The 12,864-nt window shown below is 42.7% G+C and overlaps 1 protein-coding gene across 1 annotated transcript; it reads left to right on the plus strand.

Annotated features, from left to right (window-relative positions):
* The first annotated feature begins 883 nt into the window (after window positions 1–883).
* PAIP2 (poly(A) binding protein interacting protein 2) lies at window positions 884–12,226 on the plus strand. Its single transcript, XM_006115786.4, has 4 exons — window positions 884–1,042; window positions 7,318–7,477; window positions 8,958–9,137; window positions 11,143–12,226. Exons 2-4 carry the CDS (start codon window positions 7,340–7,342, stop codon window positions 11,197–11,199), a joined length of 375 nt encoding a protein of 124 aa, XP_006115848.1. The 5' UTR covers window positions 884–1,042; window positions 7,318–7,339; the 3' UTR covers window positions 11,200–12,226.
* The last annotated feature ends 638 nt before the right edge of the window (window positions 12,227–12,864 follow it).

A 12,864-nucleotide genomic window follows, 5' to 3' on the forward strand; every position in this document is an offset into this window, starting at 1 on the left:
GTGTATGTACTTTAACTGTTTAATACATATAACCAAATACCCTCCTAGCCTGTCTTCTGTCTACTGTAACATCAGTGTACTACCTTTTCCATGCCCACCACCACCTCATATGGTGTTTTGGCCTGATCCCTCCAGGGTGGGCTTTTTTCCCCCCCTCAGCACAAGACTCTTCTACCCCAGCCACTACTGCACATGGCTGCAGAACTATCTTATTAAAATCACTAGGACATACTTGCTACAGGTGCTGAGGAATTGATGGCAATTGTGGGAGTATCCAAGCTAATTCTGAAGGGTTGGCAACTCCTATGCTAATGGGGCCAGCTCTACCATGGAGTTGCCTGTGTTGGTTGGTGTATCCCTGGAGCATTAATGGCATAAGATTGAATTAATATTAATATTTCATGCCTGGAGCTGTCTGACCCGTGCTGGAGGTTTGGCTAAGCCACTGCACTGGGCCCAACAGCTGCCACCGGAATCCAAGTAGTCTGGTCCCCCAGGATCCTCGCCTCCCCCAAGAAGCCTCAAAATGGAGGCCTGGCTCGCACCCCACCAGCAGCACCTGACTACAGGTCCCAGCATGCTACGCGCCCGTTTGATCCCGCCGCCTTCGTTCTTCAAGATGGCGGCATAGCCCCGCTTCCGGACTACATAGCCCAGCATGCAGCGCGGCACGCCGGAGCTGGTCGCCATTCTGCCCCTGAGCTTCAAGCGGGTAGCGCTGACGTGAAAAAGACTGCGAATCCCGGCATGCAGCGCGTCACCTCCCCGCCGGGTTTCCTTAGAGGCCCCGCCCCAAGTCGGCGCGTGCGTTGCCGGGATGTGTAGTGTGGGCCGGGTTTCGGAGCTGAGGGGGCGTGGCTTGTGAGGTCACATAGGTAGCGGAAGTGATTTCACGTCCGGCCTGGCTGTTGTGTTTGGAAGGGGAGAGGGGTGGAGGGAGAAGAACCCGAATAAAGAGTGGGGGGGCACGAGGCGGCGGTGGCGGAAGAGACCAGCTCGGAGCCGCAGCGCGCACCCTCTGCCAGCCCGCTCCCAGCAGAAGGTGGGCCGGGGGGGGTTCGGGGCCGCCCGGCCGGAGAAAGGCGGCGGGGGCCGTTCCCCGTCCCGGGCTCTGTGCGGGGGCGGGGGCTCCCTGAGGGCCCGGGGCCGAGGGCCTGGGCCGTCTAATGGCGCCTGTCTCTATTGTCTCGGGCTCGCTCCATCCGGGCACTGAGGGGGAAGGGGAGGGGGTGTCTGTGGCGGCGCGCGGGGCACGATGGGATAGCCCCCCCCCATGCACACGAGAGCGGCGAGGTGGCCTCATTGTTGGCGAACAAAGCGCGCGCGCGCGCGGCGGGGAGGAGGCGGGGCGCGGGGGCGCGCGCGCGGGGGGCTCCTCAGCGGGGTCCCGCGCCGCGGCTGCTCCGCTTGTCGCCCCCTCCCCGCGGCCGCGCGCCTGAGGGGCGGGGCCGCTGCCCGGGCGGCATCTCCGGGGCCTTCCCTCGCGTCCCTCCGAGCCGCCCGGCCTCGCCCGGGGCCCTTTCCCCGCGGCCCCGCGTGCCCCGCGCTCGGTCCCTGAGGCGGAGCAGGGGGGTGACTTCGCTGAGTGGCCGCTCCGGGGTCAGGAGCGGGGCTCCCGAACCTCCCAGCGCCCCCCCCCCCAATAGCAGCAAAAAGGAACCGAACAGGGCCGCGAAACTTGATGGAGGGGAGGCTGGGTCGCCTTGCCCCCCCCAGTTGGGAACCCCGCTCTAGAGGCAGGTGGCTCCTGTGACTCGTTAGTCTTTAAGGTGCCGCGCGCTCCTGTTCTTTCCTCTCCCCTGCGGAGCGTCTCCTCGATCCCCCATAGAGGTGTCTTTAAAATGACACATGAACTTTCACCGTCAGAACTTTTCAGGAGCGCTAACGAGGGTAGTTCTAGATGGTCCTACGGGTCATAGAAATAAATATTTACTCTCTCGGAATCTTGCAGAATTCTTGACCTTAATTTTGAGTCTGTTTTATGCGTTGAGTGAACATAGAGTTCCTTTTAATCCGGTCTAAATTTGCCTGCCACGTTTTAATTTCAGTGAATGACTCTTTGCTATGATGTTATGAGATGGCACAGAAGCTCCTCATCTATCTTCTCAAACATTTATTTTTATATAATCTAATCAAGTCTCCTTTCTAAACCAAACTATCTCAATCTTTTTAATCTCTGCATGAGAGTTAGTCTGTGCTCCTAATAAGTCTTCTTGCCCTTCTCTGAAACATCTTTCATGCAATATCTGTTTTGAGATTGTGACCATCCATGCTATTCCAGATGAAGCTGTATCATTATGGCATGAATTTTCTCTAGTCTCCATTCTGTTCTTTAGGCATCAATATAGTAAACACTAAAGTGAATAAGGTACATTGAGGTTAACTCGCTGTTTGCTTAATGAAAATTGACCATTCTTTCTGTTGTTGCATATGTCAGCTGTTCTTGGCCCCTGAGTGTTCTGCCTCTTCCTTCATAACTGCTTGGTTCCTTTCATAGCCTTTAATGAGGGATTTTTTGAAAGGGCTTTTAGAAAATCTAGTTCCTGTCATCCTTTATCCACTACTTTAGTGAGCCAGTCAAAGTACATGTACAAGATGAAGATTAACTGATCATGCCTGGGAGGAGTGGCGATATATTGCATGCTGCATTAAACACGGTGTGCTTTTTTTAATTCAGTAAGAATTGCTGAAAATTAGGCACAGTAGTGTGAGGTGCAAGAAATCCAAATTCAGTGTGTGACCTTGGGCAAATCATTTTGTGTTTCAGTTCCTACTTGTAAAAACAGTTCTCTTCCTCAAAGTGGTGGAGGATAAAACCATAAATATTTGGGAGGTACTTGGCTGTATGCGGGGTGGGGTGGGAGGGAGACTATAAATGACTAGGTAGCTCTTCCTACTTTCTCTGTATAGATTTTAATAACACAGGAAAGATTATCTATATGTTTTTTCCAGGGGGGAAAAAATCTAGGTAATTATGCTGGTGTGCAAAGAGTCAAAAGTAATGTTAAATGCAAGTTGATTCCAAACAAAAGAGGGAAAGCACTTGCCAATAGAAGGAAACGATTATAGGCCATCCTTCCTACAAGTCCAAGAAACGTCCCAAAAAACTTGTATTTATAGCAAAACAACTTAAAGTGGGGAATTTTTTTCTGCAGCTGACTTACATTTGCGCAAATTGTGTTTATTTTTTCACAGCATAAGTCCTCCCATTCCTTGCTCTTATAACACATCAGTTCCTACAAGTGTCAGCAACTTTAGTGCAAAATGGATATATTCCGGGTGATTTATAACGGGGATGCCCTGTTCATAATTGTAGAAAGCTTTTTAATTTTCTAAATTTCTAATGGTAAACTGCAGAGTGAAGAGCAAAATAATGTAATTAAGTCATTTTTTTAAAGGTACAAATTTAACAAGCATGTCAATTGTCATGTTGGATTTAATGCTCTCCATTTAATATAGAACTATAGAAGCTTTTCAGTAGGATTAAAAAAGAATCCAATAAGGTTTTTTTATACTGCGAATTGACCAAAAAGTAATCTCATTTCTGGCCTCATTTTGTTTCAAAAAGCCATATAGAAGCTTTGTTCATTATCTTATTCCTGATATTTAGACAAGGTGAAGCTTTGCCCTGGAACTCTCATAATCCAAGAATCAATTTTTCTGCAGCAGTCTGTGGCATCGTATCTATCCAAAGACCCACTATCTATCCAATATGGATCAGTGTTTGAGCCCTAATAGCTAATATGACAACTTTACTGAGAGCGCCAGTGTACATTAGTGTTTTTTAAGATGCTTGTCCTTGGATATAAATTACTTTTTCAAAAAACTTAATTTGATGGTATCTTGCTGTGTGCCAAGTTCTTTTAATGAAGGTGAACAAAACCCCCTTTTGTTTCATCCCACTTTTATGTCTTAGAGATGCAAAATCATAATTTTGTCTTGAACAAGTCTCTCTCAAATTACTGTGATGCTGTAGTGTCAATGACCTCATTACAACATCTGGTAGGAGGAGAAATTGGACTGCCAAGAAGGAATTCTATACACTGCTCCCTTAGATTATAGTAAATGGCGAGAACATCGCCATGAAATGCATGAGGTGATTAGATTCAAAAGTAAATATGGGACATTGAGGTTATAATAGACAAGACTAATAGAATGTCTAGATTTAAATGCAGCATAGACAAAAACATTGGCCTTCTGGTTTTGGCTATCAGGTTCTTTGTTTTCAGTTTTTACCAAATTTTATTTGTAAGCTTTGTGGTGTTTTACAACTTCTTCAATTTTTACTGATTTTGTTACCCAGATTTTGAACCACAGTACATGGAAAATAGACTGGATTTTCTTAACCGCTATTACCTAAAGTAGTTGTGTGTTAATAATTTAGTATAAAAGAGTGTCACATTTACAATCAGAGCAAGGCAGCGAAGTGAAGATGTACGTTGTATGTAGCCAGAAAATAGTTAATTTTTGTGCCACTTTTCACTTTAAATTTTGTAATAAACATTGGTACATTCCAGGGAAATCTTAACTGAAAACGAAAAACCACTGTTGTGTTCCTAACTCAAATCAATGCAGAAGTAATGTGCTTGTTTAATCTTCATGGTTTGCCAGTCTTGTAAAAGGATCATGACACTGGATACTTTTGAATTTACACTTTGTAAATTCAAGGACTAAAATTAGGTCATAAATCTAGGTTTAAATTACAAATGCTGTTTATAACAAAGCATTTGATTTCCCCCCGCTTCTTCTCCCCCCCCCCTGCTAATTGTACTTGTCAGAGTCCTGAACTCAAGAACTATGAAAGCTATCACAACTGCCTATTGCATGGAAGGCTAATGTAAAATCTTGACCCAATTCTAGAGTTAATTTCTCCTTTTGAGAATATATGCAACTATATTACAGGCCATCCTTGCTATAAGTCCAAGATATGTTCCAAAAACCTTGGACTTATAGTGAAGCACAGCGGGGAATTTTTTTCCTACAGCTGACTTCCATTTGTGTAAATTGTGGGGGGAGGGAGGGTTGTGCAACTCCAGAACAGGGAATGGGAGAACTTATAATGCATCAGTTCCTACAAGTGTCAATGACTCTAGTGTGAAACAGATGTATACTGAGGTGACGTATAGCAGGGACGCCCTGTAATGCTAAATATACTGATAGTCAGGGCTTGACAATTAGTGTAATCTACTCGCCCGTGGCAAGTACATTACAAGCCGGCACAGCCACGCAGCGCAGCATGCCAAACCACGCGGCTGGCGAGCAGGGCTCGCTGCCGCTTGGTAAACCCTGTTGATAGTGATTTGGGATCTAAGATAAGCTTGTATTTTCCAATTAATCCTAAAAACAGTCTCTTACGTGAAATTCCTGAGTCAATGGGCTAACTATAGAATTGTCACATTAAAAGACAGTTTTCTTCGTGTAAACCAAAGATGTCTTAACTTGATCACTCAGGTGTGTGAAAAATCCACAGATGCTTGAGCAACATAGTTAAGACAGTCCGTCCCATCCCAGATGGCTGCCTCTCCAAACCCTCCAGTCAAGCAACTTCCATTGCCCCCTCTTGATTCTGGCCCATTGGCCTGCAGCTCCAGCATAGATGGTGCTAAATCAACGTGAGATTCTTACCTTGATCTACAGCAGAGCTACTGAACGTGTGGCCCCCAGGTGGGAGCCAAAACAAAAAAAATAGTCAATATAATGGTCTTCTGTTGATCTGTGTTTTAGTAGTTAAATTCCTAGACTGTCATTGCTCATTAAAAGTGCTGTCATATGGGTGGACATCGGGTAAATATTACATTTGATTAAAATCAGCAGAACTGACTTAAATGGGGCCTGTGTGTTGTGTAGTCTTGCCTTAATCTTTATATTCATGCCTGTCAGTGTGAAATAAGTTATTTGCATGTATATGGAGCCACACTTAAGTTGTGGCCCTCAGCATGTGTTTTGAGTATCATTGTGACCCATAGGGCTTCCAAAGTTGAATAGCCCTGATCTACAGTAACATCTCTTTGGGAGGTAGAGTACTTATGTTGATGGTAGAACCCTTCCCATCAGTTTAGGTAGTGTGTCTGCACAAGTGCTACAGTGATGCAGCTGTGCTGGTGTAGCATTTCAAGTGTAGACATGCCCAAAGTGGCTGGGTAATGAGAGAACCAACATTTAAAATACAGTTACTGTTGCCTTTCTGAACTTTCCCAGGTTGTCTGAGCAGCATAATGACCATCTGAGTGGGTTCATCCAGGCACATGTGGTAGTCTGTAGTTGTAGTTGAAGTTGAAATGCATTCTTGTTAAGTCTCACTTTTTAGATGACCTCCACCCTGCCGTCATCTCCTCAAAAGAAACCAGTCCCCTGAAATGTTAGCTCATCTGTAATAGTACAGGATATAGGGTCTTTCTGAGGAGCTTAATTCAGAAGAGAGGTTATAAAGGTATGTTAAACTTGTTTTTGAACACTTGCCCAATCATTTTGCTCTTATGTACAAACATCTTCGCTTTGAAAGTCATGTGCACATGTGCATTGGCATGTGCTGCAGCTACTCCACTGTAGTGTAAATGTTTACAGCAACGATGGAAGGGGTTTTTCTGTTGTAGTAAATCCCTCTGGTTCAGAGGCAGTAGCTAGGTCAAAGGACTGTCTTCTAATGATATAAGGTGTCTTCACTGGAGATTAGGTTTGCTTAAATTTTCACACCCCTGAGTGATGTAGCTAGATTGGCCTGAACATTAGTCATAGATCAGGCATCTTAGTGTGGCCGGGCTTATTGAGGGAGATACAAGGAGAATTGTTCAATTTAAATTTTAAACTCTGCTCTGTGTACATTGAACTTCTGTTAGGGCTCTTCCACATTTTGCCATTGTGGTGGCTTTTGTTTAGCTAGCAAAAGCTGACACACTATGGTGTGATGGTTGCTTACAAGCTCCGCAGCTACACTTGATTTTGTTGGTGACGAGTCTAAATACGAGGGATGTCAAAATGTGTTTATATAAACAAGTAACTGCTGACATTTTCAGTGATTACACGTTTACATGCAGAGGGAAGACCTCCCCCCTCTCTGTGTTGCTTCTGTTCTCTGCGTGGTGGGGGTGGAAGAAGACAGGTTCATGGGAGTAGGTATGCACAGGGTGCCAGCACCTGCCTGCCCCTTCCTCTCCCTTCTCCCCCCTCCCTCGGCACGGCATTTAACTGCACGTTAACGGATGAGCCATGCAGGTACACATCCCCAGTAAATACAGGCCTAGTGGTTACTAATGGTTACTGGATGGGCTTCATACAGATGTCAGACTTAAGTCTTTGATTATTGCAATTAACTTTCAGGCTTCAGATCAAAAGCTCAGCCATGAAAGATCCAAGTCGCAGCAGTACTAGCCCAAGCATCATCAACGATGATGTGATTATTAACGGTCACTCTCACGAAGACGACAATCCATTTGCTGAGTACATGTGGATGGAGAATGAAGAGGAGTTTAACAGGCAGGTAAGTTGCTTTAGTTTTCATATTGGCTGTAGGGTGTTCCATTTGTGTTTCTCGCTCGCAGTACAGACAGCATGGGCTAGTGACTGGAGTCCTGACTAGCAATCTGCAGCTCTGGGTTCTAGTATTGAGTCTGCCACTGGGTTGCTAATGTTGGGGAGGTCTCAATCAGTGATTTTTTTCCCCCCCATCAATAAAATAAGTAACTGCCTGTCTTTTGATGACTGGATGAAAACTACTGTAGAACTACATTTTTATTTCATAGCACAGAGTTGCATGGAAATATGCTATGTATAAAGCTGTCTTCCACAGCGTAGCTTACAGGGAAGAACTGTGGGTTGGAAGACTTTTCATGAGACCCTTTGGGGAGGGGTTAATCTCGTCGGACCAGGTTACAGAGTATATAACCAGGTGAAATGTGCCTACAAGTGCACCATTGGCCTTTATAACATCACCTGCAGAACCCTGCTTGGTTATGAGACTGTTGAGGTAAGATGGTTAGAAAAGGGGAGTTGGAGACCCCTATATAAGCACCTAATACTTTCCTTTGTAGAAGATTTACCTCTTTCTTGAAGGATTTACACCTGTTTACAGCAGGCCTCTGAAACTCATAATCTTTCCAGTGATACCTTACATGTGAAATCTGGCATAAATTGTATGTTATGTCATTCGTATCCTACATATTTTCATAAGACACAGAATGTTGTGTCATAAGAGGCCTCTAAAGTCTTTTGTGGAGAAAGTGAATGAAGAAGTTGACTTTTACATAACACAGCCAGGGATGAAATGTAATGGCCAGCAGGATTAAAATGAACAAAAGGAAGTTTCTTCACACAGTGTACAGTCAACCTGTGGAACTCTTCACCAGGGAGTGTTATAGAGACTAAAGTTATAATGGTGTTTAAAACCTCCCAACCCCTAGATATGCTCATGGAGGAGTGGTCCATCAGTAGCTATCAACCAAGATGCTCATGGATGCAACCCCATGCTTTGGTGTGTCTAGCCCCCAGTCCACTCAGCAATTGCCTCTTCTCTTCATTCCTTCTGAAGCGCCTGGCATTGGCCATGGTTGGAATACAGGATAGTGAGCTAAATAGGCCATTGGTATGATCCCATAGGGTTGTTTTATGTTCTTATGATGTGTCCCCAGAAATTCTAGTTATACACGTGGGTGTGTGCAGAACCAGTGAGGTCATGGTAACTTGCAGTGCTCGGCCGTGTGGCTGCTCACATCCTGAGTGCAGAGTTAACTCAGCAGTGGAAATAGAACATTGAGCAGTGAGTCTCAACTATTTGTCTTTGAGCAGAATATGCAGCTTTCTGTGGGCTGCATTCACACAATATAGACTCTACCTATATGTCTGTGAGTATCATGTGAACATCCACTGTGCGCTGATTGGGTGGGAGATATAGAACCACTGTATACACGCACGTGTCACTGTATACACAATGGTACTCTTTTTTCCCCCCTTTTTAACTTTAGATTGAAGAGGAATTGTGGGAAGAAGAATTTATTGAGCGTTGTTTCCAGGAAATGCTGGAAGAGGAGGAAGAACACGAGTGGTTTATTCCAGCTCGGGACCTCCCACAAACAATGGATCAAATCCAGGACCAGTTTAATGACCTCGTTATCAGTGACAGCTCATCACTGGAGGATCTGGTGGTATGTTTCCTCTTAGCTTGTTCTTAGTTAACTTTGTATTTGAAATTTAAATTAAAAAATTGCCTTCCCCAAGTCTCTGCAAGCCTTGACTGGTCATGAAAATGGCTAATACAACAAAGAGCAACAGCCATTTATCAGTAATATAAAGGCTCTCAAGCTTAGACCCCATACGTAATCCAGATATCTTTCATGTGATATGTATGTGTGTTTAGAAAATTTCAAATGATTGGATACAGTTCTGTTTTCAGACCAAAAATGGTATGGAATGTGATAAAGCAGAAGTTCTGTGGGATTGTCCATAGAATAGCATGGGTGTTTGGCATAGTCCATGCCACAAATACTAGTGCTGTGTGGGTGTAGATACTGCTTGGCAGAAATCACTATGTACTAAATGAAAGGCAAAAGGTTGAACATGCTGACCGAGTGGTATGCAGTGACAGCAATGGCTTAATTCAACAGCTCTTGTTGCATACAAAATCTGATGTACACCCAAACACAAAGTTCACTATCCTAGAATTGGACATGTCGGAAATAGTGCTGTAGATTGAAATAATACAGCCCAGATCTTGTTTGCAAGAGATTTTTAGAATGTTTTGAAAGATTACCTCATTTGTATTGACAGTAGCCAGTACCATTTGTTTTGTTAGCCCAACACTTTAAAATAGGTACAAATGACTTTTATTTGTGGGTGACTTATCATGCCAGGAAACACACATTTTTTGCACAAACTTAGTGTAAATCTTGCTAACTCTCCTTTACCAGTACTTGGAAGTATTTTAGGAACTGTACTTACATTTACAAAGATATTGAAATGCACTAAAAGTACACAGAGATGTTTCAGACTGTACTGTTAACCCAGAACAGTTAATTTCAATAAGCAACTAGTATAAAATATCTTAACCAACAATCCCAAAAGCAACATGGCAGTGCTGAGACATACCACACTGATACTTATGACAGCTGCCACTTCATGCAATGGCTACTGACCCATGAGAAAAGTACACAGGGTACATTCATTAATGTCAGACTTACCTAGAAATCTGACAGTAAATTGGATGCTAGCTTGACCCTAATGCTACTGATCAACTACACACTAAACTGTTTTACTAAAATTGGTACTTCACAATAAGACTTGAAAGAAGAAAATTAACTATATGTAGCTTCAAAGCTAACACATCTGATTCAAGATAGCAAAACATATAACTGTCCTAAAATAGAAAGTGGTAACACAAGGTGCTGGTGAGACAACTAATTTAATGTGTAAACCAATTAAGAGGTTAAATAAAATTTGTGTTCCCAGCTATCCCAGTCTGTTAGCTTCCTTTTTTAGGAAATACATGGAAATTTTGTGTAAAATGAAGTTTCTCTTGTCGGCACCATAGTTTTAAAATTCCAGAATTGTCTGGAATTAGGGTGATTGATTATGAAATAGTCAGGTGTAAGTGTAATACTCTGTTTAAATGTAGCTCTTCTTTGAAAGAAAAATCAGCCAGTGGATTAAAACTATTTAAGTTGAACATCTAAAATAGTGTATTTGTTTATGTTGCATAACTGAATGTGTCCACAAACAAATGTATAAGGCTTGAGACCATGTGCCATTTGTCCAGAGAGGATCTGACTGAATTAAAGCTCTGGCATTTTGGCTGTGTTAGGGAGATGACTGGATTTAATTTACAGCTTTTCAGGTAAAGTACTGTGTCCTTAGCATTTGTACAGTGCCTAGCACAATGGGACTGAGATTTGATTTGATTGAAGCCTCTAGGTGTTGGGGCTTTTTAAAGACACTAAAAGTGAATTAATAGCTCTGCTCTTAGCATGTCATGATGAGCAGGTGAAGGGTTCCAACCCCTTTGCACTGAATATAGTATACTGAAGAACCCATGCTAAAGCATCTCATTTTAAACTTGTAAAGGGTAGCTCTGAATAAGGCTGTTTTTGGTCAGAATATGAGAGATGAAACCACAGCATTACTTTTAGTAAACTGGAAATGTCTCTTTCTCCCCAGGTCAAGAGTAATCTGAATCCAAACGCAAAGGAGTTTGTTCCTGGGGTGAAGTACTAAATATTTGAGTAGACTGGGCCCTCTTTTGGTGGATGTAGCACAATTTCCACACTGTGAAGCCAGTATTAGAAGATTTAATTGTAAAAGCTCTCTTCTCGTCACTGTGTTACACTTATGCATTGCCAAAGTTCTGTTAGTCTTGCATGCTTAATAAAAGTGCTGAGACTGTTATTAAGTAAAAAGCTGTCAAAAGTTTAATGAAAACATAATTGGACCCTGGCTTTCTGTGAAGGAGACAGTGAGGTAAGAAGCACCAGTCAAGTTGAGACAATGTACCAAATTTATGAAAACCTCTTGCAGACTCTGTCTTTTTAACAGGATTTAGGATTTGACTAAGGATGGTCTGTTACAAAAACATGTCAACTGGTGTTAATTTGCACCTGATAATGCCTTAACTAAAAGCAAGGTTATCTGATCATTATGCAAATTAGCTAACTTTCCGTTTCAATTTCAGTATTTTTACTAATGTTAATTTTTCCCTTATCAAGAAAAACTTTACTTCATGCTCTTTTTGAGAAGTGTGAATAAACTGTCATACCAGACTTCTACAGACCTGTACAGAGTCCTAGATCTCAGCTACTGAACTAACAAATAAGCAGTTGGAAGAAATTTCCTGTATTTACAGTATGTTATCATGTTACAAATGTTTATTTCACTTCCTAATTACATGTAAGGAGCTGTGAGTTTCATCACAATTTCTTCCAAGAACTTGGATACATAGCACACTGTCTATGTAACTTCTAGCAAATGATCTTACTAGAGCTGGATTTAACCAAGAAAACTTTAGCGTTAGTGATTTGAGTGGTGCTTTTCCCTTGCTTTGTTTAATCATCACTACACAATAGTCTACAGCACAACAATTTTTTTCTTTTAATAAAGCTAGAACAGTTTTGGCTTCTTAAACTTCATATTTGGGTAGGTTAAGCTGCCATACGTGTTCAGTGTGAATAGTGTTTAAGTTGAAAATATTGTAAAAAAATTATATTTTTTCAAAAATATTTAAAAAAATAAATAATAGTAGAAATGATTTGGTGATCGTCTCTTGAATATGCACCCTACTCAGACACACGCACTTGGCAACGTGAGGAAATGAGGAGGATGATTCTATACCACTCCAGGAAGAATAGTGCTTAAAGTTCTAACGAATGGTACTCCTTAGAACAAGTCCCATTGGAGCTGATATCCGATTTGCTTTCCCTTTCTTCATACTGCCTTGGCCAGCTTCCCCTATGCCTATTTCTCATGCTACTAAGTGCAGGTGAACTTTGTCTTGACTTGCAGCATTGCAAACCCTGCTGTAGCCAGTGCCCAGCTCAGGGCACCGTTTGAAGTACTGTCTAAACCCGAACCTTTCAGAAGCTTTTATGGCCCAATCCGTCCTTGCCAGACTTTGGGTGTTGAACACAAAGCTATTGGAAAACACTGGAAAGGCCTTAAATCATCAGTGTGGCTTTAGTGAGTAGTTTCAGAGTGTCGCCAGAACAGAGAGGGAGCCTAATTTTCACTCTGCGGACTTGCTTTGTTGGTGCTCTTAATGCTGAAATATCCACTGAACAGACTTTCTTGGAGATGAACCAGAATCCTTTCCTTCTACATGTATGTGCACTTGACAGTGCTAGATTGTTTCCATTCTCATCTATTGGATTGCTTCTGTTTTTAATTTGA

Source organism: Pelodiscus sinensis, chromosome 16 (genome assembly GCF_052426305.1).
Source record: "Pelodiscus sinensis isolate ZL-2025 chromosome 16, ASM5242630v1, whole genome shotgun sequence".
NCBI lineage: Eukaryota > Metazoa > Chordata > Testudines > Trionychidae > Pelodiscus > Pelodiscus sinensis.

Excerpts from the sequence above, each read along its gene's own strand:
- PAIP2 (XM_006115786.4), top strand. The coding sequence starts at position 7,340 with ATGAAAGATCCAAGTCGCAGCAGTACTAGCCCAAGCATCATCAACGAT. Across the intron at positions 7,478-8,957 it reads AAGAGGAGTTTAACAGGCAG|ATTGAAGAGGAATTGTGGGA; the intron begins GTAAGTTGCTTT and ends TTTTAACTTTAG. Across the intron at positions 9,138-11,142 it reads CATCACTGGAGGATCTGGTG|GTCAAGAGTAATCTGAATCC; the intron begins GTATGTTTCCTC and ends CTTTCTCCCCAG.